The following is a 26,769-nucleotide window of genomic DNA, read 5'->3' as shown; positions in this document are numbered from 1 at the left end:
GTATTGCTGACCTTCATTTTTATTTAAATATAGTGATCTTTTAAGAGAATAAACAAAAAATACTTCACACAGAAAATATTTTACATAAATGTAAACATGCATGTCTACTTCATAATTAAGCAAAACAACAACAACAACAACAACTTTCAGGCACAAGATTTTAAAAATAAAGAATGAGAAAACAAAACCAAGACAGAAATAATGGAAGCAACAAAAACTCACATTTCATAACTCTTCAATTGGTCTTATCTTCCAACCTACTGGTTAAGGCCTGAGTTTCAGAAATCCTATCTTCCTTGCCAAATAGAAACATCCAATTTGGCTGTATCTAACATTATACATGTAACACACTAATTCTCTTTCAAAATAATATAATAAATACATCACACACACACACACACACACACACACACACACACACGCACGCACCCTGCTGAACCAGCCTCTCAAATAGGAAAATAAGGATTTAAGGATTTTGGAATTTTCAAGTTTTCCTACAACTGAAGCACATACACATATGTTAACCTCTGACATAGAAAAAATAACTCTAATACAGAAATAAAATCATTAATGAGTGGCATGATTACAAATCTCTAGTTCATTTGTATTGTTTCCTCAATCACAACTTTACTAAGGCTTACTAAGTGCCTCAGACACCAGATTTAATTAAGTCTTTAATCTCATCTAAATGACCCACAGTACAGTACACATTGTACAGCGCAAGAAAAGGCAATTTTAACAATTCAGTTAAAGACTTCTAACTCATGTTAAGTCAGCATGGATACTTTCAGCTGTCTCCAAGTGCCTGGAATGCTTTCTTATGTCTATCCTCTGCACTTCACTGGCTGAGTAGTTTTCTCTGCCTTCTCCCTCCCCCCACAGGCTACAATCATTTGAATGCCCATTCCTGTGGCTACCCCAGAGAAGAGATAATAGTCCCTGCTGTTTTTTTTCTTTTTGCTGAAATGGGGTCTCACCACATTGCCCAGACTGTTCTCAAACTCCTGGACTCAAGCAATCCTCCCACCTCAGCCTCCCAAAGTGTTGGGATTACAGGCATGAGTCACCACACCCAGCCCAGTTCCTGCTTTTAAGGAGCTCATACTAACCAGAGTTCAAAAAAAAAAAAAAAAAAAAAAAAAAAAAAAGTCAGTATGTACACACAGGGCACTCCACAGAGCCTCAGAACAGGGGCTCGGAGCGGGAGAGAGGGAGAATGAGAGAAGGCACAGAGGCAGGAAGAACAAGTCTGGTTTGACTGGCAGGAGGGCATCTGTGAGAAGCCATCTGTGAAGCCAAATTCTTGACTTCTGAAAAGAAAAGATTCTTACTCTGATGGATACAGCTAGGGGGCAGAGGGACAGAACCACCAAAGGCTTTGTGCAGAGAATAAAACTGAAGCCATGCTAGAGAAAAACCATACAGTGTTGGGCAGGACAGATGGCAGGACCTGAGGGTCTGAAGCTCAGGAAGCTTGACTCACCAAGCCAGTGCCACATGCAAGCATTTCCTATAGAAACACGTCTTGACCCAACATGCCAAACACCACAGTCTGTCTATAGAAATCATGGCTTTCAGAGAATAGGCAGGGAAAAAAGAGAGAGAGCTTTAACTAGGTATTTTCAGTTCAGGTTCCTGGAACCTGCCCCAGTTTGAGCAAGTTAAGAGCAGTGAAACAATTCCTATATCCAGTAACAATTCAAGTCTCCTAATCATGACCTTGTAAAACCTTCCCTGAGCTGTCATTACCAAGGAATTATAAAGCAATTACCAATACACTGAAATAAGTTCCTACCTGCTATTAAATCCACAAAAATCTCATGATGGGCTGAGAACCTGGCATGGGGTCGTAGCGTAGACCTGTTACCTACGCTAGGATAGATGGTATGAGAATGCTGCTGGGCAACAGCTCCCTGGGCTCACTATGATGATGCAACAGTTGACTCTATGAGGTATAATTGTAATCAAAGCCCCCACCACAGACCACCTATTTCCCTTCTAAGTCCAGACTGCTTCCCTCCACTAGCAGGGAAGGGAGAGGCCATCTGAGTAGAGGGACCTATGGAGGAAAAACTATTATTACTATCTTGATGTCCGCTGAACCAAAGTGGATGAAAATTTCTCAGGACATATTCATCCAAACTACAGAAAGAGGGGACTCCATACTGATTACAGGATGATTTATCACACATTCACCAAATATAGAACATTTACTAGCGACCAGTTTCCTGCAATAACAGATTCATTTGGAAACGGCACACCATAGAAGACAATCTTGTGACTTTCTTCTAGTTGTATATAAAAAATACAAATCAGTCAGGGAGTCAGGTACAAACAGTGGTATAAAAGCATGAACAGAAATGCCTTATCAAAGAATGTGCTCATTTCATATTGCAGAACTCCTATCTAGATTCTGATTTTTAGAAACTTACTGCTGGTTCATTTGTTCAGAGAGGTCACACCTCTCTTGCGCTACCTCCCCCTGCTAAAATCCACTGACTGAAGAATCCTTAGTATGGATCCACATGGAACCAAAAGCCTGAACTGAATGGAGTCACATGCATTGGCACAGTGGCTACCAGTTTCATCTGCTCACCCAGTCTCATGTGGGACTGCCCGGATCTGAATTCAAGCTAGAAGCACCCAACACTTCTGTCTTTTAGAATCTAATCAGCGTGCCAATGCACATCTACAAGTCCTATGTACAGAAATCTCTTGATTCCTACAAATGAGATTCAAGGGAAAGAGTGAGGAAAGCCCAGAGAGGGGGCAGGAGACTGGCCACAAGCCGGTGTGTACTTCCCTTTCTTAGTCTGTAAATGATGGTCCTGACCAGCTGACACTCAAGGACTCCATTCTGAATTCTCAGATCCATTTCTATCCAGGCTTGTCAGGCTGATTCAGACAAAATTTCCTTACCACTTTGTGTCAACAATTTAAAGCGGTTTTAACATATATGTTTCTATGATGTGGTTTGAGGTTTTCCCTCTCTCTCCTAGCCCTCATAGACTTTCATGACACTGGTGCCAACCACTTGGCCAAACTGATGGCTGCTGAGGTTTAAAACTGAATCCCTGGCCTGGTGAAGATACGGCCTTTGAGTAACCTAGACCAGGGCACATCATTTGTCTTGTTTTTCATTAACAATGTTAACTAAATAGAAATATAATTGTTAGCTCTTCTACAGGTCTATTTAAACTTTGAAAGATGAGATTGTTCAAAAATGACACGAGAAAATCACCCATCACCACTAAGTTAAAGACTTGAATATGTGAGAGCTCCAGAGCCTCAAACTCCTACTACAGTCACTGATCCATAACATTTTCCTCTTGGCAATGGACTCCACGCCAAAGTAGCCCGGTCTTGCGGCATGTTTGTGCACCAAAAAGTAGATTTTGAAGGATCCAGCACTAGTCATCACTGTCACTGCCAGACTCACTCAACTGCAAGTCATTTCCTATTAAAAAAAAAAAAAAAAAGAAAAAAAGTCAAATAGTAGAATCAAACAAAAGTGCAGAATTTAAAAATGACTTCCTCACAATTTTTTGGTTAACTGCCTTGGCTATATCACACTACAGTAAAAGCTTATTAATTCAACTTAGGGAAGAAAATATATTTGGCTCACTGAAACAAAACAGTGCAGTCAACATTTTAAAAGATGCTATTTTTGGCATCTGCAAAGCACAGCAATACTGCTTATTAGGGTAGAACAAAGAAGGAATAAGCTAAATAGCTTTTAAGTGGCTTAATAAATAGCAAGAAAATATTTAAAATATGGTCGGGTACAATGGGTCACGCCTGTAATCCCAAGACTTTGGGAGGCCAAGGTGGGAGGATGACTTTAGGTCAGGAGTTCAAGATCAGCCTGGCCTACACGGTGAAACCTTGTCTTTACTAAAAAAACAAAAATTATTCAGGTGTGGTGATGCATGCCTATAATCCCAGCTACTCTAGAGGCTGAGGTTGGAGAAGCACTTCAAACTGGGAGGTGGAGGTTGCAGTGAGCCAAGATTGCACAACTGTACTCCAGCCTGGCAACAGGGCAAGACTCATCTCAAAGGGAAGAAAAAATATATATATTTAAAATAACTGATTCACCATTTGGTAGAACTAATCACATTAAGTTGCTTTATAAAAGCAACTTAAGAAAATATTGTTAGGTTTCCTATTAAGAAAAGTGAATACTGTTAACACTAGTAATATGCTAATGCAGTATCTGTTCTGGCATACCTCTGTCCAGGATATTCACATTACCTTAATCTTCAAATCTGAACTAACGAGCTTTACAAAGCCCCAGATTCTTGTTTACTGTGCAGAATTTAGAAGAATTCTCAACATTTCAATCTAATACAATAGGAATACACATAACAGAACTCCAGTTGATACTACTTGTAACAAAAGTGAATTTCTATATCTCCGAATTGCTAATCTTTAAGCCAGTTGTCTTCAGTCTATTCTGAGGACTCGGGGGTCCACAAAACCCTTTCAGGGGGGCTGATCCTGAAGTCACCCCTTTTCTAACTACCTACAATGCCAGATTTTCTTCATATACTTCAGTCTATGTTAAAGATGGGGCACATATGGCAATGTCTTGAGACATTTTTGGCTGTTATGGGGCCGGGGAGGTGGGAGGAGATTGGTACTGGCATCTAGTGGATAGAGGTCAGGAATGCTCTTAAACATCCAACAGTGTGCAGGACAACCTACCACAAAGACTTATCTGGCCCAAAATGTCCATAGTGCTGAGGCTGAGATTATCTCTGCCTGGTCCACAGTAGTTGTGTTAACTAGGTTAAGTTCCCCAGTGTTGCCTCTAGACCTTCCAACTTCCTCAAAGGAAGGTGTACCAAAAGAGAACATTCATTAGGGTTCCAAACAGAGAAAAGCATAGAAAATTAGCCCTCTGCTCACCTTCAAAACAAGTAAATTTGTTTTTGTTTTCCTGTTTTACTTTAGCATCAACTCCATTAAAAGCCACCCAGGCCAGGCATGGTGGCTCATGCTTGTAATTCCAGCACTTTGGGAGATGGGGTGATTACTTGTACTCAGGAGTTTAAGACCAGCCTGGGCAAAACAGTGAGACCTTGTCTCTACTGAAAATTTAAAAAATGGCCATGCATGGTGGCTCCTGCATGTAATCTCAGCACTTTGGGAAGCCAAGGTAGGTGGATTGCTTGAGTCTAGGAGTTGCAGACCATCCTGGGAAACATGGGGAAACCCTGTCTCTGCAAAAAAATAAAAAGATCATGCCACTGCACTCCAGCCTGGGCAACAGAGCAAGACTTCATCTCCAAAAAAAAAAAAAAAAAACTCCAAAAAAAAAAAAAAAAAAAGACCAAGAGGCAGAGAGCAGTGTGATGGCAGGTAGCTCCCCAAAGCCTGGTATAAAGGCAAAAACAGCCTACCTGTTCATGCTTTAGCATTTTCCAGAGTTCACAAACACCGGTATGAGCCAGCGGGGAATATAAAGAGAAAGAACAGATTTTTCATCTCATTTCCCTTTTTTACTATTTAGTAACTCACACCTTCCTGCTACACATTATCTTTAATAATACCTTAAATGTCTTTAGGTTTATAGGTTCTAGCAATAAGATAAACAGAAGCTGCACCTATGGCCCTCTCTCAGCCATAAAGGGGAACACACACTTACTGAGGGTGTTCATGAGCTGGTTGCTTCCTTGTGGCCGGCTGGTTCCGTTGGCAACAGCAGGCCTACTGTTGTAGGGCTGCTGGTGTGAAGGCTGTGGAGGAGACGCTGGGCCATTGTCCTCGCCTCCACTGCTGGAGCTGTCGTCATCACTTCCCGAAGAGCTCTCAGAGTCTGAAGAGCTGCTCCCGCTGCTGCTGCTCATCTGTTCAATAATGTCAACTTCAGCCCTCAGCTCTGGAAAAAATGATATGACATGGGTCAGCACAGCAGCCCTTTTCAAAGCAACGCATTGGAGCTCCTATAAATAGTAAATCAGCAAAACCGACAGCAGTAAGAAATCATTTAAAACAAAGTCTTACTTTTCAATTCCTTAAAACACATAGAAAATTACCAAAACCAAACAGAGAATCAATGGGAACATTAAATTCACTCAAAATAAACAAAAAGCAAGACTGTTTCAGAATAATGACTGTTCTGTGTAAAAAATGAATTAAGTCAATTTGCCTTTATCTACTAACAAGAAAAAATTATGAATATTATGAACTATGGGATAAAACCATCATTCTCATATAAGAGAAAACAACTATTATGTAAAGTGGTTGAAAAATAAATTTGACTAGGACTTGGAAGGTCTGAGTGCTTGTTCTAGATTTACTTGTAACCAGCAATGACACCCAGGTAGAAGTCAATGAATTTTCTAAGCCACTCTGAAAAAATGAAAGCCAGACAGCCTCTAAGGTCCTTTCCAGCTCTCATGTCCCACAAATAAATGGAGGCTTGCAGGAAGAACCATGGTGACTGAAGAAAAATGGTGAAACAACATTTTTCCTCTTCACTCTTTACATATCATGCCTGTCAGGTACTACATTTTTTACAGATATAAAATAGGGAAGAAAAAACATGCCTTACCTAACCATTTCAATGTTAACTAACCATTTCAAGAAAGATGCTAGATTTTCCTGTCCAAACATACCATGTAGCCTTAAATGGCTATGGCTCCTTTAAGCATAACTGGCAACAGTTAACCACTCATGCTCTGATTCCTATTCAGCCAAAGTGAAAACTTCCATAACAGCATTCCAGTAGCCATGAGGGGGAAAAATAAAATAAAATAAGAGGCAAAACAACTGTGCACAGTGCAGAGTGATGTCTGCAGCCCTTCTACAGGGTGGAAAAGGCAAACTTCCCAAGGACAACTCTTTATCTTTCCCTACTACTAGTATTGATTTGTTTTCTAAAACTTACAAATAGGAAACATGACACTTGGCCTCACAACTTCTAAGAGTCTGGAGGAGTAAAACCATTCATCATGTGAAGGAAAAAAAAGTCAAGGTAAGCCTCTTTGTCTCAGGTTTGCAGTGGAGACAACCAAACCAGACCTCTAAGTCTTTCTAGGCCAGTATCTGTTTCCATCGATCTTCGTGGCCTCTCATATTCACACACTTTGTGTTAGCACAGAACATTTGCTTACGGTATTTTAAATGGCACTTTAATCTACCCCTGCTGCCAAAAAAGAGGCATTACTGCCCAGGCTGGAGTTCAGTAGCTACCAACAGACATAATCATAACACACTGTGGCCTTGAAGTCCCAACTTCATGCGATCCTCCTGCCTCAGCCTTGAAAGTAGCTGAAACTACTAGTGTGCAGCACCATGGTCAGCCCCTCCAGCCGCTATACTAGCGTAGAGCTCAGAAATATTGCCACCTACACTTAATCTTCACCTCCAACACCTAGAATCCTTTCTCCAGAGCCTTAGAGGTGTGCCATATGGAGCTCTGGATGGGAGTCATGCTTGTTTAAATCCTGGGCCCCTAAGCAGTATGCTACCAAGATAGCCACAAACTCAAGTCACTATTCCAGGACTCACCCTTGTCAAATGAGGTAAGTGGTAGCTGGCCCCACCCTCCCCATCTCTGAACAGTGAGCTCTGCAGAAATGTTTTTGATGGCATTGAATGCCCCAGCCACCATATCAATACAGCAGTCATGTGATCTCCATGTTGCTATCATGGATCCAGAAAATTTCTCTACCTCTTTTGATATCATCCAACTGAGGTTCAGGTGAGGGGTTATCTTTCAAGGGAGAAGTTTTGGGTCCAACTGGAGGCTTTGTTGGAGCTCTGAATGGCATAGGTGGTGGAGGTGGCAGCGGCTGTGACGTCTGTGGAGGACGAGTGGGCTGCTGTTCCATTCGGGCCTGGATTTTACTGCTCCCCTCAGCTCTGAAAGGAAATATAGACATTAAATCATAAGGGCAAAAATAGTGGTTCTCAAATTTGTCCAGGTGACTGAAAACTCAGAAGTCTCTGTAGAACCCCTTTCCAGACCACTTTGAAATGCTGATATTTGTAATTTTATCATGTGAGCTATTCATTCAACATTTGAGTGCCTACTGTATTCCAGTACTATATGATGCATCAGGGATACAGAAATGAATAGAATATTCATTGCCCTCAATGAGCTCAAATGTTATAGCAAACAGTGCCGGATACAATGCAACTATGAGAATCCATTTGCTACTAGAAAATACAGTCATGCATCCCTTAACAATGAGAAATGCATCATGAGGTGATTTCATAATGCAAACATCAGAGTGTACTTACACAAACATAGATAGCATGTTATATAATTTTTTCACATGAAAAACCAAATGTTCCATCATTACTGAATATCAATCACTTCCCCTACTTGATCTGCAATGCCAGTATCAGGTGCCATTATCAGGTTTCCATACATGCTCCATTAGAATCCAATGTCATATATGTAGTTCACTTATTGACTGAAACATCCTTATGTAGTTATAGGCATGAATGCATGAGTTCCTAAATGAACTAGCTCTTAAAATACTGCCCAGCTTGCAAATTTTTCCATTATCTATATACTGCTTATTCATTTCATCACATGCCAGCTCTTGCTCACAGACAAGCAGAGCTCCACCCCAAGCTGAGAATATTCTATCAGTTAACAATTTCTTTTGTAAATAGACTAGCCTGGTGCTTCTAAAACTTTTGCACATGCACAAATCACCTGGCGATCTCTGCAGATTCAGCTCTAATAGGTATTGAGATTCTGCCTGTCTAATGAACCCAGCTGATATGATGCTGTTAGTTCCCATATCACACTGAGTAGTAAGGGAATAGACCACAACCATCAGATATTGGAGGAGTAACAGTAGCACCTGGTTCACTGTAGGTAATGAACACAAATAAACAGAGTGGCAAGGCAGGAGCAAGGACCCTGCAGCACACTTTCTGGGGTAGGTCAAGCTCTTTAACCCTCAGTCTCCATATGTTCTTTTTATTTTTAAAGATAATAATACACCTTTCATATTCGCTTTGGCAGCACATATACTAAAATTGGAACGGTAGAGATTAGCATGGATGCTGTGCAAGGAAAACACACAAATTCATGAAGCACTCCATATTTTTAATAAAAAGGGGTAAAAATAATAATAGCACCTTTCTAAAAACTACTTGTTAGCAAAAACAATGCACATAAAGCATCTAGCAGAGCCTGGGGCATGACAGCCCCTCAATAAATGCTACCTATTTTCATTTTCTGTGCAATAAGTGAGGGACAAAAAAATGGCTTACTGAAACATAAACAAAAAAAATCAGGTTGTGACCATCTTTATAATTTAATTCCTGTATTATAATAATTACTGTATTATAAGTGAGCTATGATCATGCCACTGCACTCTAGCCTGGATGACAGAGCAAGAGACTTTGACTCTTAATAATAATAATAATAATACTGTATTATAAGGTAACAAATAGAACCACTCAGTTATTTATATTTATAGAATACATTTTTTATTTTCAAATTAAGTCTAACTGGCTTCATTTTAGACATGTAATAACTGTTGAATTAAAGAGTTCACTATATCAAAAAACAGGCAAAGTTTTATTTTGGTATTATAGTGATCTCAAATGTATCTTGTAAAAAAAATTAATGTCTTCACTCCAATGAAGTATAGTATATATTATTCTTTCATAATTATAAGTCTATAAGTTATCTTATTCCTTAGGTGGTACTGTAGCAATCATGAGATTAACAAAATTGGCTTAATTATAAAGTACATCCCTTTCCCTAATGCTTCCCATGTTTTAGGTCTTAAAAACATTATTTCTTTTTATTGCATTTGAGTAAGACATATTTTACTGATTTGTCTGAGAAGGCACAGGTAGAGCTGTTAAGATTATTGATAGAACACTATGAGCAAGCAGATGTTCACAACCTTATAAAAACTAAATAGATAAGACAGGTTTAGAAACATGATATAAACCTGCATCTAGCTATTCACATACCTTGTTTTCTTCACCTGAATGCTGCTACTGAGTTTTTCCAGTACATATTCACCAGTGTCATGATTAATAATAAGCACACAGTCTTTCTGGTAAGGCCGTTTGTTCCCCTTGAACACAGTCATGGGTGGCGTGGATCCCTATTTGCCACAAAAGTATAAGATGATCAAACTAAACAAACCAGTTATGAATACCAACTGAATTTATAGATGACTCTACCTGATAAAATGTTTTATTAGAGCTATTTAAAAAGAATAGACTGAACTGATTTCTATTTTAATTCCTTCTGGTTTCCCAGGCGAAAATAAAGGAGAAATAATATAGCAAGAATCTGTGAATGTGCAATGCGTTCTAAGTAATCAAGAAAGGTAGTATAAAAATTTTAAATTACTGTATATGTTCCAAGAGAGAAAAACAAATGAACCATTACTTGCATTATACTAAGCAGAGCTATCACTCTGTATGGTACAACTGTGAGTGATCCCTTTATTTCTTCTTAATTATATTTCTTCTTAATTAGATAGTCCAGGGTTTCCCCTTCTCAAGTCAAGCAACCAACAGAGCATTCTCCAAGAGCGGGTCATTTTCCTGGTTGGCTCTGAATAAATCAGTCAGGTCACTCATCTGCCTAAGCCTTTCAATCACTCCTCAGTTGCTCTGAAGCCAAAGGATAAAATCTTTAAACTAGCCAGGAAACCCTGCACTACTGGGCCCTTCCCTGACTCTCCACCTTACCCCTGCAGCAGATGCCCCTGGGCATGTGCTTCAAAGCAGAAGGGAACTGGCTTCTCTCAGATCCTCAAGCTCTCTCCTGCCTCTGAGTCTTAACAAGGCTTCTCTGGCTATATCCTGCCCGCTCTCTTTAAATTACCCAACCTCCAGATCTGCTCACAGGTTACTTCCTTATGGAAGCCGCCCCTGATTTAGAATAACTGCTGTATTTTCTAATGTTTATTTAAACTCCAGACCATAAGCTCCACAAGGGCAAGAAATGTGCTTGTTTTGTTCAAGGTTGTGTTCTTCATGCCTAGTGATGGGCCAATGTGTGGGAGGCATTTGATTAATATTTGTTGAATATAGTATTTAATGCCTTGCTTAGAATAAAAAACCACTTGGCTCTCTGACTGCTTATTTATATAGTAAAACTATAGCGCTAGAAAGGACTTTAGGGACCATTTATCTAAACCTTTGATTTTACATATGGGAAACTAAGGTCCAAAGGGAGATGATGTAACCTGCCAAAGGCAACAAGTAATCAAACAGCAGTTTGAACAGGCAGACCATTTTTCTCAGTACAAAGCTTTCCAGATCTCCCTGTCCAGAGACTTTTCATTCTGTCACCAGCTACCAAGAACTTACATTCCAGGATGGGGGTGTGACATGCAATAACACATGTTCACTAGAGCATCATGTGACCCTCTGGTGCTTTGTGATTAGTGCTGCCTTGGGCACTAATTCACAAAAGTCTTTCTCTGCAAGGGTTCTTAATCCAGCTTTTAACTTAGTTCTCCATCCCTAGATCAGGGGAATGTGCCAAACCTCTGGCTCCTGCCTGCCTTAACTCCTGGCTTGGCTGCCTCACACTCCTGAGCTGTTGTGGCCATATAATCAGCAGGGCACCTAGGGCTTCTCTCTCTGGAGTTGCTTGGGAGAAAAGCTATATCAAAAGAGGGGCTAGGTGTCCAAACAAGAACCTTGTCTACTCAGTAGCAGATGGGGGAAAAGGAAGCTTGGGCAAAACGACAAAGAATCTTTTTTTTTTTTTTTTGTAATGAGAGGGAGTCTCATTCCGTCGTCCAGGCTGGAGTGCAGTGGCATGATCTTGGCTCACTGCAACCTCTACCTCCTAGGCTCAAGCGATCTTCCCACCTCAGCTTCCCAAGTACCTGGGACCACAGACATGCGCCATCACCCCCAGCTCATTTTTTGTATTTTTTGTACAGACGGGGTTTCACCATATTGCCCAGGCTGGTCTTGAACCCCTGAGCTCAAGTTATCCATACACTTCTGCCTCACAAAGTGCTAGGATTACAAGAATTATTTTTAATCAAGCACCTGCCTAGCATGAAGTCCACCCCACCCCACTCCCTCAAATCCCTTTTTTGCTTATGTTGCCACTTTAGAAATCTAAACATTTTTAAAAGTAGGAAGTTTAAATTGCAATAATATAAAAGACAAGAATTCACTGTGACCCCACATTTAAAAAAACAATGAAATAAACTCACAGGGATATGTGGCAGTGTAATTGTGACTTCATCTCCTTTGCCAACTTGAAGCTCTCCTTCACAGGAAGTGTCTATAGATGCTGGTTTAAAATCATCTAAAGGGAAAGGAAACAAAGCACTTATCCCCCAGGTTACTAATAATAAGGCTTCCTGGGCATCTCCATTTAAGAATTTAAACTGTTATTACTCAGATGAATAGAAAATAAAACTAATTTAGAATTCTTAAACATCTATTTTTTTTTTTTTTTTGGAGACAAAGTCTCACAGTCTCACTCTGTTACCCAGGCTGGAGTGCAATGGCATGGTCTCAGCTCACTGCAACTTCTGCCTCCCGGGTTCAAGACATTCTTCTGCCTCAGCTTCCTGAATAGCTGGGACTACAGGTGAATGCTGCCATGCCCGGCTAATTTTTTGTATTTTTTTAGTAGAGATGGGGTTTCACTATGTTGCCCAGACTGGTATCAAATTCCTGAACTCAGGCAATCCGCCCACCTTGGCCTCCCAAAATGCTAGGTTTACAGGAATGAGCCACTGTGTCCAGCCTTAAAAAACTGTTTCATTATGGAAAACCTCAGATACACAAAAGTAGAGAGAATAGCACAATGAGCCCTGGTGTACCATTATCCAGTTTCAATTATTACCAACTCAGGGACAATCTTGTTTCATCTACACCTCCACATACTTTTCCTCTGACCCTCTTTGGGTTATTCTAGCGGGGAAAAGGAATTTATAGGTTATTTTACTAAACAAAGACATTCCCTTCTCCCAAGGGAGAGATGAAAATTAATGCCTCATCATCCATAATAAGTTGCTTTTTTAGGGTTGTGAGGATCAAAAGTAATAGCATATGAAAAAGAATAGTGATGGGGTCTCACTATGCTGCCCAGGCTGGTCTCAAACTCCTGGGCTCAAGCTATCTGCCTGCCTCGGCCTCCCAAAATACTGGGATTATAGTGTCAGCCACCACTCTTGGCCAGTTCCACAGCTTTAACCAAGACACTTCTGTAGATGTTCGGAGCAGACAACTGTATCTCCAAAATTTATCCTGCTCATGTTTCTAAATTGCGGTTAGGAGTACAACATGAATAGCCATCTTAATTCACATTCACACCTGCCTCAAACTGCAGGCCAGGTGCACACATGAACTATATGATAAATTACACCTTGCCCTTCACCAGAAGAAAACATCAAGTTAGTAAACTGTTCAGGAAATGATGTTCTTATCTCATTCCCAATCTCCTCTCTCTGAAAGTGCTATCTGTCAGTAGGAAGCATAGTAATGGCATGGCAAGTGACCACACAAAGATGGAATTTCATTATCTAACACGCCCTCTTCACATGTGTTGAGTCACATCTATTAGGTCCTCTGACAAAAACAAGTCTTAACAACAGCATTAGTGCCACGGAAACCAGAAGTTCATGAATCACGGAGGGATGCTCTGTCAGCCAATTCCTAACTGCCAAATCTTCACCCAGGACATAGGGTGGAAGTGCACTCGCTCAGCAGAGTCTATAATCATGTAGAAAAAGGTCCGGCATAATGACTATTTCGGCATTCCCTGCGCCTCCTCTCTTCTGCTTCCAAACATAGACCAATCTTTAACCTATCCCAGGCTCATGAACTCTAATTTGACCAAGGAACTTGGTCTGGAGGAAAAGCCAGGGTAGTAAAGGTAACCTCAAAAGAGATCCAAGTCAAAGGAAGCACAGAAAGGAGATGGAAGAAGACTCTGACGAGGGCAGAGAGGATGCCAATTCTTTGGCGGTAGAGGGGACAAAGCACAGTATCTGAGTGTCCAGGACCAAGTCGGAGGAGGAAAACAGGGAAGAGAATGGATTCGGAGGGAGTGGATGAGGCTCACAGCAAACAAGAACTGTCTTTTAAATGTGGGGAATCCTGATGGGAGCATCGGAAAGGAGGAAGAGGGGTGTCGAGGGGGGAGAAGTGGACCTGGATAAGAGAGGAAAGGTTTGCCTGGTGGAGGGGGAGGTTTGCCTTAGGGGCGAGGTGGGGTGTCGGGGAGGGATGGAAATGGAAAGAGGCCAATGACCTTTGGAACTAGTGTTTGAGACTATGAGAAGAATAGAAGGAGGTGACGAAGATTTGGGAGAAATAATCTGGGTAAAAGAAGGGACAAATCGAGGTACCAAAGGATTTGGGGTTCGAGAGAAGGCAACTGACGCTGGCAGGGGGTTCCCTGGAATCTGAAGGGCTGAGGGAAGAAAGGAAGGAGTAGGGGTTGATATGTGGCGCCTGGAGCGGCCGCAGGGAACTGTGGGGAGCGCTGACTTACAACGAATCGTGTGGAAGGAGGCCCGCGGCCGCTTCTCGAAGCTCTCCCCAAGCCGCAGGCAATGTTCCTCGCGGTCCAGCAGCGGGTTCGCGGTCCCGTTCATGGTCCCGCACTGACCTCGCACCCGGATCGGCGCCCTCCTGGCGCAGCCGCGACCCGAGCTTCCGGCGTTGGCGTCTGGAAGGACGGTGCTCCTGGGAGGACACAGCTCTGAAGCGCAAGGAGAGCCGAGCCGGCGCCCACAGGGGCTCACAAGCAAGCCCTCTTCTCTGCCTCGGGGTGGGGGAAGAATCTGAGGCCGCAAGGCCGCGGGACTTCCGACGTTCGGTAGGAACTTCCGGGTCCCCAGCGGAAGTGGCGGGGGCGGTGCCATGGCAAAAGAACTCCTCCCGGAGAATCCCAATGCGAGGTCCTCAGGATTGGCTCAGAGTTGTGCTGCGATGCCACCCATATTCTGCCTCCGAAGCTTGAGGCTGGCTGTGGGGTGAGTGCTCCTGGCCCCACCCCTACAGTTGAATTTAGGAACTGATGACGGTAAGCCCTGAGCGTGGCTGACTAGATACGCGGGTCGGCTAGTCATTAAGGGCGCCCTCCTCAGGGTCTAGGGCCCTACGTGGCCCAGTTTATCCTGAGTGTCCTGAGGTGAATCCTCCGGACCTCAGCCACGCGTCACTGGGTCTCTTCCTCCACTTCGCGCGGTGATAGCGGAGCGAGGGCTTCAGTCCCCGGAAAGTGACGCCCCCTCTGGTCCGTACGACAGGCTCTTGTGAGTGCGATCAGGAACGGAGTTCCCCCCGCCAGGCTTCGCTTTATTTCCCGCGAAAAAACGGAGCTCCGACCCTTGGGAAACGGTGAATTCACTTGTATCTGGCAATTGACCACCCGCTTCCAGCTAAGGCCATTGTGGTTTTTAAGTTACCGCTTTCATGGGCACCAAAAATTGAGGACTATTTTCTCCAGAGGGTTTCCCAGTCAGTTCGTGAGAGGGCCTTTTTCTAAACTAAATCGGTTTATTGTAATAGTTGACTCGTCTGGTTTGAATAAAAGTATGGTGCATGAGATAGTCCTGGCCACTGAATGAATGTATCCCCTCTGAAGTACGGACTGTGTCTTGATCTTCTTTGTGACCTCTCCTATAGCGGGCAGGATCTTTTTTGTACAGTCGGCGTCTCATAAATATTTGGTGAATTGAACCTGGCGTCTTGCACTGTTCTAGAACCACTAACCAGAATCTCATTGTTTTTTTCTGCGAAGCACCCTATGCTGTTTGAGACGTGAAACTCACCTGAGGAAATGCATCTGATCCATTAGCATGGATTTATATTATTTGGGGATGGAGAATCTTCAGCTGCCTTAAGTTTCTGTTACCGTCAGTTTCTGAGATGGCTTCTTTGCAAAGGAAAGGGCTGCAGGCAAGGATTCTCAGCTCTGAAGAAGAGGAGAAACTGAAAAGAGACCAAACTTTGGTGTCTGATTTTAAACAGCAAAAATTGGAACAAGAGGCTCAGAAAAACTGGGATCTTTTTTACAAAAGAAATAGCACTAATTTCTTCAAAGATAGACACTGGACCACCAGAGAGTTTAAGGAGCTAAGATCATGTAGAGAGGTAAGCTAATATTACACCTTATCTGAGCTGTTCTTCATTTAAAATGTGAAAAGGTGTGCTTTACTGCAATCTTAGGGAGAGTGTGAAGTAGAAAATTTAAGAAGCCTATCCAAAAGCTTTGCATTTTAGGAGAGAAATATACTGTTTGGTCTTAACACCAAAGTTTTCTCATTTTCTGGTTTGGTTAACACATAGGAGAGGGAACTTTAGAGTGTGTTTTCTGTTTTTTTAAGCTGATCTGATAGTTGTAAACATTAAATATTAAATTCAAGAGCTAGATATGGTGGCTGTCACCCAGCTACTCCAGAGGCTCTGGCAGGCAGCTTGTGCCTGTGTGAATTAGCCAAGCCTGGGCAGCATAGTGAGACCCTGTGTTCTAAAGTTTAAAAAATTTAAACATTAGAATTTAAAAAGAACAAAAATATAAATTCATACTGAGTGACTTCAGTGACAAAGTCAAAATAATAATAATAATGTTAGTGAGCTATTTACCATGGCCCTTTTCTAAGAACTTCACATGTCCTATCATTTGAGCCTTCTACAGGCTCTGTGAAGTGTATTAGTATTGTCCTCATTTGTCCCCAAGGTAAAATTGAGGCACAGAGCTGTGATTTGCCCAAGGAGTTGAGATTTGAGTGCTGAGAGTTTAACTCCAGAGCCGAGTTAGCCATTGTGCTGTTTTTATCCTCCACACCAAACTGTTAATGTTGGATGACAAATGAAGTACCAGTCTTAGCTTTTGCTTGTTAGTTCACTTGTGTATCATCTGCACCATGGGGTCAGAGACCTCTCATATTCTGGACCTTTTAGTTTGGTTTATTTCTTTGTTATGTAAATGTAACATACTATAACTTTGGGCTATTTTTCCCCAGTTTGAAGATCAAAAGTTAACAATGCTTGAAGCTGGCTGTGGGGTTGGAAACTGTTTATTCCCACTTTTAGAAGAAGATCCGAATATCTTTGCCTATGCCTGTGATTTTTCTCCAAGAGCAGTTGAATATGTTAAGGTTGGTATACCATCCATGTATTCTGCCATGTTTCTGTTTTCTTGCAGATCTTGTTTGATACCCATTTGCCCAATTCTATAGCTAACCAGCTATAGTCACCATAAATGTAGCTTTCCTGCTTACATATATATACAGTGCATGCAGAAACACAGCTTTATTGGAGAAAAATAGTGACACCCATATAATTAACATCTTTTGCTTTATAATTTTTCTTTGCTGAACCATTTTAAAGTATATTACAAATGTCAAGACATTTCACTCCTAAATATGGTTGCATATATCTCCCCTTGTACACAGCCACAATAAGTTTGTCATATGTAACAAAAATACCTATAATCTGGCCTGCCATACTTGTAATCCCAACACTTTGGGAGGCTGACGCTGCTGGATGGCTTGCACCCAGTACTTCAAGACTAACGTGGGCAACATGGTGAAGCCTTTTTTTTTTTTTTTCTGAGATGGGGTTTTGATCTTGTTGCCCACGCTGGAATGCAATGGTGTGATCTTGGCTCACTGTAACCTCTGCCTCCTGGGTTCAAGTGATTCTCCTGCCTCAGCCTCCCGAGTAGCTGGGATTATAGACACCCACCACCACACTCGGCTAATCTTTTGTATTTTTACCAGAAACAGGGTTTTATTATGTTAGCCAGGCTGGTCTTGAACTCCTGATCTCGTGTGATTCGTCTGCCAAAGCCTCCCAAAGTGCTGGATTACAGGCAGGAACCACTGTGCCTAGCTGGTGAAACCTTGTCTTTACAAAAAAAAAAAAAAAAAAAATACAAAAATTAACTGGGTATGGTGGTGCACACCTGTAATCCCAGCTAATCAGGAGGCTGAGGTGGAAAGATTACTTGAGTCCGGGAAGTGGAGATTGCAGTGAGTCAAGATTATAGCACTGCACTCCAGCCTAGGCAACAGAGCGAGACTGTCTTAAAATAAATAAATAAATAAAATAACTATAATCCCCCAATGTCATTAACATCCATTCCAGATTCAGATTTCCCCAGATAGTTCCAGGTGTCTTTTAGTTTTATTTTTTACTTTTTTTAGAGATGGGGTCTTTCTCTATCACCCAGTCTGAAGTGCAGTGGCATGAACATGGCCCATTGCAGGCTTCACCTCCTGGGCCTGAGTGATTCTTCCATGTTAGCCTCCCAAGTAGCAGAGACTACAGGCATGCACTACCACACCTGGCTAATTTTTTAAATTTTTTGTAGAGATGGGGTCTCACTATGTTGTCCAGGATGGTCTCAAACTCCTGGGCTCAAGTGATCAACCAGCCTCAGCCTCCCAAAGTGCTGGGATTACAGGCATAAGCCACTGCACCTGGCATCCAAGTGTCTTTTATAGCTGGTTTTTGTTTGATACATGATTTTACTGTGTAAACCAGGCTGGAGTACAGTGGCGCAATCACAACTCATTGCAGTCTTGACCTCCTTGGCTGAAGCAGATTCTCGCACCTCAGTCTCCCAAGTAGCTGAGAGTACAGGCACGTGCCACCGTGCCCAGCTAGTATTTTATTTTTTGTTTAAAAAAATTTTTTTTTAATTTTAGAGATACGGTCTCACTATGTTGCTGGGCTTGAACTCCTGGGCTCAAGCAATCCTCCCAACTCGGCCTCCTAAAGTGCTGAGATTACAGGTGCTAGCCATGGCACCTGACCCTGGCTAATTTTCAAATTTTTGTAGAAATGAGGTCTCCCTATATTGCCTAAGCTGGTCTCAAACTCTTGGGCTCAAGCGATTCTTCTGCCTTGGCCTCCCAGAGTGTGGGATTATAGGCATGAGCTACCATCCCCTACCTATAGCTGATTATAATCCAGTCAAGTACTACCTCTTACACTTATGTCCTTTATTTTTTGTTTTATTTTATTTTTTGAGACCGAGTCTCTCCTCTGTTGCCCAGACTGGAGTGCAGTGGTGCAATCTCAGCTCACTGCAACCTCCACCTCCCAGGTTCAAGCATTTCTCCTGTCTCAGCCTCCCAAGTAGCTAGATTTATAGCCACCCGCCACCACGCCTAGCTAATTTTTTTGTATTTTTAGTAGAGATGGGGTTTCACTGTGTTGGACAGGCTGGTCTCGAACCTGAACTCAGGTGATCCATCCACCTCAGCCACCCAAAGTGTTGGGATTATAGGTGTGAGCCACCTCGCCTGGCCAAAAAAGTTTTAATTAGCCAGGTGTGGTGGTGTGTGCCCGTAGTCCCAGCTGTTTGGGAGACAGGCAGGAAAACCACTTGAGCTCAGGAGTTTGAGGCCGCATGAGCTATGATCATGCTACTGCATTCTAGCCTGGGTGACAGAGCAGGACCCTATTAAAAAAAAAAAAAACAAAAGCAAAACCTAAACCCATTATTTTTAAAAAGTTAGTACGTTTACTGTAGGAAACTGAGAAACACAAGAAGCAAAGAACAAAGTCATCCACAATCACAACCCGTTTACAGTTTAACTTGTCCTCCTAGGTCCTGTGTATGTATAGACACATTATGTAGTATGTATCATGTTTTATCACACATTATGAATATTTACCAATTGAAAGTCTCAAAGCTGTATGAGTATTTTGATAACCAAGAACACCCTACACCAACTCAATCTGTTCGAAGAAAATATAATCTTACCTGTCTTGGGACAAAAATTTCATAGAAGACAAATATGGTAGCACACCTCTAGGTAGAAGTATTGGCAGAGTTCCCATTAAAAGACTGTATTGCCTTAATGCTCAATTTAAAATGGAACATAAAGTAACAGAGTATACCAAGTATAATGTTTCCGAGAGAATTTATTATGGGATCTTTGCCACTGGAATATTACCAAGAAGATATGTTTCCATTGAATTACTTAATGTATTCCCATAGTACAGCTAAGAGAAACTAACATACATTAGTGGCTATTGTCAAAATGTAAATATGAATACATCTGCATACATCTATCTCTTTATACTTCTACCGCTCTGTTCCCCTCTGATGAACAAATCCTGATATATACATTGCTCGGAGGTGGTTTAACAACTCCATGTCCAACATTCATCTTTTCTATCAATTATAACAAAAAGCTATTTACAAATTGGCAAATTCACTAGGCCTAGTTTTAAAATAATTTTGTAGGTGCATAGTAGACATATATAGTTATGGGGTATCTCTGCTTTTTATTGTATGTTGTCACATATGTCTATAAAGGTTAGGTGTTGCAAAATAATGAACTCTGTCCACAGTAAACACAGGTACTTTACTAAAAATGTACATATAGACCTGTGGTTATCATCTCAAACCATCTTCTAAATATGGAAATTCTGGCAAAGAGCCCTTTCCTCTACCCCTTCTTCCTCCTCTTCTACCATTCCAGTGACTAAGTCAGGACTATGTCTAGTTCCAAGAGGTCAGTTAACAAAGGTCACTCCCAGAGGATAGTCCTTCCTAAAAACTAAAAAACAGATTATTTTACTACCTCTACTTTTAGCATAGTTTGAGCATCAGGGACTTGTTTATCCTTTAATACACAGCAGTATTAACTGAGATGCACATATAGAACAATGGCTAGACAATCTGAACTAATCTGACTCAAGGGCACAGAATCCTACTCTCTGCATACTTCCTCCTCCCCCTGCCCACTACTACCCAGTGAATAGTCAGCACACCCTCTAAGACATCATCCGTTTCAATAATTCCATTCCCAAAATGCAACCAGTCCTATGAACAGAAAATGCTTAAAGGATGTTACATTAGCCCTCTACTTTTGTTACTTTAGCCCTCTACAGTGCCAGAAGTACACGTATGTTGTGTACTTTTAAATGTCTAGAAAGACTAGATGTTTCAAATAGGACTTAAGTTTTCCACTGTAGCATTGAATAAGTGGTACACATAAATAATAAGCTGTCATTTGAAAGTGCCATCTAAATAGGAACATTCTGGCACAGAACACTTCCCACCTCTATCAACTCAGTGGATAGGTATAAGCATCTGTAATCTAGAGGGGATTTTAACAATTTCACTTCCCTAAGTGTTCTTAAGAACAGTCTTTCCTATGAATTTGAACACAAAGTTACTCAATGTATTAGGTTACTGACTTGTCATACGCTGGCAACCTCTTTAACATCTAGAACTAGATGTTCCAAACTAGGATGCATTTGTCCTTCATATACACTATATGCTCAGCAAAGTAAAAGAAAATGCATGGACAATAAGGTACAGTGGTCAATCTTGCCTCACTATAAGCACATTGGTATAAAGCCCTTTGCACTCTATTCTCCTCCTTTTCCCCTGACCCAAATGTAATGATGTATACTGCTTAGAGAAGTGGTTTGATCATTTCATTTCCAAAAGGTGATACTTCAGTGAATTTTAACAAAAGGATATCTACAAAATGTGTTATTTACTACCTCTACTTTTTAACATACTTTGTGCACTTCTAAACATCTAGAAAGTCTAGATGTTTTAAATAAGCACTTGTTTGTCCATTATATACATGGTAGATTTTTTTTAAATAGTTGTGGTATCATATTTACTATAACATGCTTTCCTCACTCTACATTATTATATTTTGCACAGTTTTTCATGTTAGTACATGCAGATTTTATTTACCTATTATAGTATTCCATAGAATGGATATACCATACTTTATTTAGCAGTTACCCTATTGATATTTATTTGAATTGTTTCTAATTTTTTGTTCTTATAAATAGAGTTAATGTGATCAGCATCATGCATATGCTTCCCAAAACGTGCGTGCCCATTTGTCTATGATGAAAAATGGAAGAAGTAGAATTCTTTGGAAGAAGAGCATGCACATTTACATTTTAATAGACAATGCCAAGTTTCCTTCTAAAAAGATCATACTAATTTATAATTTCACCAATAATATAAAGGTACCTTTTTCTTTATTGCCTCAACACTTGATATCAGTCTTTTTTATATTTACCAATCTTGTGAGCAAAAAATGTCTCTGTATTTTAATTTGGTTTTCCTTATTACTGGAGAGGTTGAAGACCTTGTAGAAGGTCGATAGCATTAGTTAGCTGTGAGTTCCTTTGGTCTACATCTGTTTATTGAGAGATTAATGTGTGCCAATCATTGTTTTAAGCACTGGAGTTAAACAGTGAACAGACAAAAATTCCCACCCACATGAAGCTTATATTGTCCATTCATAGCCTCTGCCCATTTTTCTATTGGTTTGTCATTTTCTTTCTTATTTTCAGGTTATATTCTAGATATTGTAGTATATATATTGCAAATATTTCTTCCAGTATGTTCAGCATTGCTTTACGATATCTTTTTTTCCACACAGGATTTTTTTTTTTTAAAAACAAGGTCTCACTGTAGCTTAGGTTGGAGTATGGTGGTACAAGCGCAGCTCACTGCAGCCTCAACCTTGTGGGTTCAGGTGATCTTCAGCTTCCTGAGCTGGGACCATGGGCATGTGCCACCATGTCTGCCTAATTTTCAAAATTTTTTTTGTAGAGCAGGGTGTGGTGGCTCATGCCTGTAATACCAGCACTTTGGGAGGCTGAGGCGGGTAGATCACCTGAGGTCAGAAGTTTGAGACCAGCCTGGCCAACATGGTGAAACCCCATCTCTACTAAAAATAAAAGAATTAGTCGGGTGTGGTGGCAAATGCCTGTAATCTTAGCTACTCTGGAGGCTGAGGCTGGAGAATCACTTAAACCCAGGAGGCAGAGGTTGCAGTGAGCCGAGATCACACCACAGCATTCCAGCCTGGGCAACAAGAGAGAAACTCCGTCTCAAAAAAAAATATATTTTTTTGTAGCAATGGGGACCTGCTGTGTTGCCCAGGCTACAAAGGATTTAAGTTATTAAGGCAAAATATTAATATTTTCCTTTTGAAGTACATTTTTATGTCTTGTTTAGGAGCCCTTTACTCCTAGAGTTTACTTGATTTTTCTTAGAGATGAGGTCTTACTAGCCCAGGCTGGTCTTGAACTCCTGGGCTCAAGCAATCCTCCTGCCTCAGCCTCCCAAAGTACTGGGATTACAGGTGTGAGCCACTGCACCCAGCTACTGCTAGGATTTAGACATAATCACCTATATATTGCTCTTAGTAATTCTTGATTAAATAGTTATTTTATAATTTTCGTTATGTTTTTTAATCTGGAAAAATTAGGGTCATTATTTCTTCAAATTCTTTCTTTAGCTCTTGTTCTCTCTTCTCCCTCTGGGATTCCAGTTACATGTGTAACATTTACTATTTCCCCACAACCATTAGATGCTATTTTAGGATTTTTCCCACAGTTTTTTCCTTTTTGCGTTTTCAGTCTGTGTAATTTCTATTATCCTATCATCAAGTTCACTGACTCTTTCCTAGACAGTACCTGTTTTATTGAGGAACCTATTAAAAGTGTTCATTTTCTGTTACCATGTTTTTGGTTTTTAGCATTTCTCTTTGAGTCTTTTTATAGTTTCCATCCCTGAAATTATGTATCTGATTTTGCTTGTTATCTATCTTTTCTGTCAGAGTCTTTGACATTTTAATCGTAATTATTTTAAATACCCAAGCTTTTGGATCCAGCATCTGTCATATTTGAGCCTGGCTCTGGTGATTGCTTATTCTCTTCACACTGTATTTTTTCTTGCTTTCTGGGATGTTTTCTACTTTTTGGTTAAAACTGGACATAGTTATTATAAGGGCCAGTAGACACTGAGGGATAGGGATTTGTAATAATCTAGTCAGGAATTGGGCTGTTGTTTGAAGTCTGTTATTGCTGTCTGTGAGGTTTGTTGTTGCTGTGGGTACCAGAGACTTCAAACTCCTCTAGCAACTTGCTTTGTCTCCTCTCTTGGATTTGGTTCTTCCCTTTGTACTGTTTCCCAAAGAGTCTGTGTGTTTCGGCTCTCCCAGCTGCAGTTTACTGTTATTCTTGGAGACTTGGTGGTAGGGTGTGGGAGAGGGCGTTGTTCTCTAATGTTCTGCTTGTCCATATTTGAACTGGTACAGTGGGCCTCTGATTGTCCTTTAGTTCAAATGGGTAGCCAGTTCTTCTGAACACTGTAAATTGAGTGAGAAATAATTTTTCCTCACTCATAATTGTCATCTTTATTTATCTGCCTTTTTATCTAATTGTCATCTTTGTCTATCTTTTATCATATAACATACAAAATTCCTCTTTATATATACAGTATGCACAGGTCTGTTTTGGGACTCTGTTTTGTCTCAGTGATATATTTGTCTCCATTCTCAAACTGTGTTTTATTACTACATTTTGTAATATATTTTGATGTCCAGTAGTGAAACTCCTCCTTTACCTTCATTCTTTTATTTCTTTTTTATTTATTTTTTATAAGATGAGATTGGTGTGCAGTGACACAGATCATAGCTCACTGCAGCTTTGAAGTAAAGCAATCCTTTCACTTCAGCCTCCCAAGTTGCTGGGATTACAGGCATGAGCCACCACACTCACTTCATTGTTCATCATTTAAAAAATTGACTTGGCTATTATTTTTTTGTTGTTTTTGAGATGGAATCTCACTCTTTCACCAGACTGGAGTACAGTGGCGCGATCTTGGCTCACTGCAACCTCTACCTCCTGGAGAATCCTTCCCTTCAAGGGATTCTCCTGCCTCAGGCTCCCAAGTAGCTGGGATTACAGACACTTCACGCCCAGCTAATTTTTGTATTTTTAGTAGAAACAGGGTATCACTATGTTGGCCAAGATGGTCTCCATCTCTTGACCTCGTGATCTGCCCACCTCGGTCTCCCTAAGTGCTGGGTTTACAGACCTGAGCCACCTTGCGTGGCTGACTTGGCTATTCTTAAAGATTTTTTCTGATTAATTAGATTCATCCTGTCAAGTTTCTAGAAATCTATTGGGATTCAGTTGAATTGCGTTTGATTTACAAATGGAATTATGAATAGAATTGACATCTTTTTAACTTTGCATTTAATTTTCCCATCCAGTAACTTTGTATATTTATTTGGGTCCACATTTACATGAAATAAAAGTTTAATATTTTTCTTCATAATACTCTTATACATGTGTTGAAGCCTATGAACCAAAATGTACCAGGGACACATTTGTAGTCAAAAAAAGGTTAAGTTTATTTAGCTTGCTGCATCAAGAGAAAATATACCACAGAAGAACTGTGGGAGCATCTCAACAAGGGGAATTGGAAGGGCTTCTCATAGGGTTTAAGCTTGTAGCAGATGATTTAAAGGGGAATTAAGGAAGCCAGAGGCCAGCAGGACATGGTGGTTCATGCCTGTAATCCCAGCAGTTTGTGAGTCCGAAGTCGGAGGATCATTCGAGGCCAGGAGTTCAAGACTGACCTGGACAACATAGCAAGACCTCGTCTTTACAAAAATAAAAATTTAGCCAGATGCGGTGGTGCCTATCTGTAGTTCCAGAAGCTCTGGAGGCTGAGGTGGGAGGATGACTTGGGCTCAAAAGGTGAAGGCTGCAGTGAGCCATGATCATGCCACTACATGTAGCCCAGGGGACAGAGTGAGACCCTGTCTCTTTAAAGAAACAAAAAGAAAGAAACAGAGGCCAGTTTTGAATCATCATCCCTCTGGAAATAATATGCTTCTAAAATGCTCAGTTTTGAATATGTGATACTCTTATTCTCTCCTCGGTTAAAAATGATTTATTAAAATGAAGTCTTGCCCCTTGTAGCTGTAGTGAATATTACATGCTTTATATGTGAGTGATTTATTAATCAGTTTTATCTGGTAACAAAGTTATTGTTTCTATGTATACAAGTAGAAATAGGGTCACCTTTTGATGTTGTATTTTTCTATATGTATCAGCATAGTGATTGCATTAAAATCCATTCGTATTTTTTCCCCTCTAGCAAAATCCTTTATATGACACAGAAAGATGCAAGGTATTCCAGTGTGATCTGACGAAAGATGATCTTCTGGATCATGTACCAACAGAATCTGTGGATGTTGTTATGTTGATATTTGTGCTCTCAGCTATTCATCCTGATAAGATGCACCTTGTCTTACAAAACATTTACAAGGTTAGTCATTTGGGGCCTGCACTTGAGAGTTGGACAGTTTTGATTCTTTTGCTTACCCTCTCTCATGAGGCTCATGTACTGTCTAGATTCACATGGTGTCTCCATCCTCACTAGGTAGACTGTAGTAGGTGTTTAGAAAGGTGTCCTCTGGCATAAAACATCCACTCTAAATTCCGATTTGTGTAGTGGCATGGCTGCTCTTTAGAGCTTGGCCAGCCCTGGGACAAGGATGATTTTGCATTTACCTGGAATCCATGGAGTCCTGCTATAAGGTGAGAGGAGTTATGGTTCAGTGGTCAAGAGTACACAGTTTGGCCAGGTTCAGTGGCTCACATCTGTAATCTCAGCACTTTGGGAGGCCGAGGCGGGTGAATCACTTGAGGTCAGGAGTTCGAAACCAGCCTGGCCAACATAGCAATACCTTGTCTCTAAAAAAAAGTTAATGCATGATCACTTAACCCTTTTGAGTACTGGTTTCCTTATCTCACCTGAGAATAATAATCACATTCCCTTGTCTCACAATTGGGTGAAAAGACAATGAGAAAATGTATGGTTAAGCTGTTAAATGCTAGGCATGTATCAGTCATTAGCACCATCATTGAGCTACATATTGTGGCACAGTGAAATGAGAGCTGAGACTCAGAATGAGGAAAACTAACCTGAATCAGTAAAAAGCCAAAATGACATTCTGTTTTTGTTTTGTTTTTTTTTTT

The 26,769-nt window shown here is 40.8% G+C and overlaps 2 protein-coding genes and 1 pseudogene across 4 annotated transcripts; 2 read left to right on the top strand and 1 right to left on the bottom strand.

Annotated features, from left to right (window-relative positions):
- Positions 1-14,952, bottom strand: EAF1 (ELL associated factor 1). Its single transcript, XM_017522454.2, has 6 exons — positions 14,474-14,952; positions 12,180-12,274; positions 9,958-10,094; positions 7,682-7,872; positions 5,651-5,884; positions 1-3,457 (listed from the first exon to the last, which is right to left on the bottom strand). Exons 1-6 carry the CDS (start codon positions 14,844-14,846, stop codon positions 3,411-3,413), a joined length of 1,077 nt encoding a protein of 358 aa, XP_017377943.1. The 5' UTR covers positions 14,847-14,952; the 3' UTR covers positions 1-3,410.
- On the top strand, positions 8,981-9,078 carry LOC119470224 (annotated as a pseudogene).
- LOC108299905 (tRNA N(3)-methylcytidine methyltransferase METTL6) lies at positions 14,812-26,347 on the top strand. 3 transcript variants are annotated; one of them, XM_037736214.1, is made up of 5 exons: positions 14,812-14,957; positions 15,728-16,080; positions 16,953-17,087; positions 25,886-26,056; positions 26,243-26,347. In XM_037736214.1, the coding sequence occupies exons 2-5, from the start codon at positions 15,856-15,858 to the stop codon at positions 26,330-26,332; spliced, it is 621 nt and encodes a 206-aa protein (XP_037592142.1). In that variant the 5' UTR covers positions 14,812-14,957; positions 15,728-15,855; the 3' UTR covers positions 26,333-26,347. The 3 variants fall into 3 exon arrangements, with proteins under 3 accessions (XP_037592142.1, XP_017377945.1, XP_017377946.1); XM_017522456.2 differs by having other exon boundaries at positions 25,886-26,328; XM_017522457.2 differs by having other exon boundaries at positions 14,825-15,007; positions 25,886-26,328.
- The last annotated feature ends 422 nt before the right edge of the window (positions 26,348-26,769 follow it).

The sequence above is a fragment of the Cebus imitator genome, unplaced genomic scaffold (genome assembly GCF_001604975.1).
Source record: "Cebus imitator isolate Cc_AM_T3 unplaced genomic scaffold, Cebus_imitator-1.0 Scaffold24, whole genome shotgun sequence".
Lineage (NCBI taxonomy): Eukaryota > Metazoa > Chordata > Mammalia > Primates > Cebidae > Cebus > Cebus imitator.
Note: the sequence above shows the minus strand (reverse complement) of the source record. Positions and strands in the feature narration are given on the sequence as shown.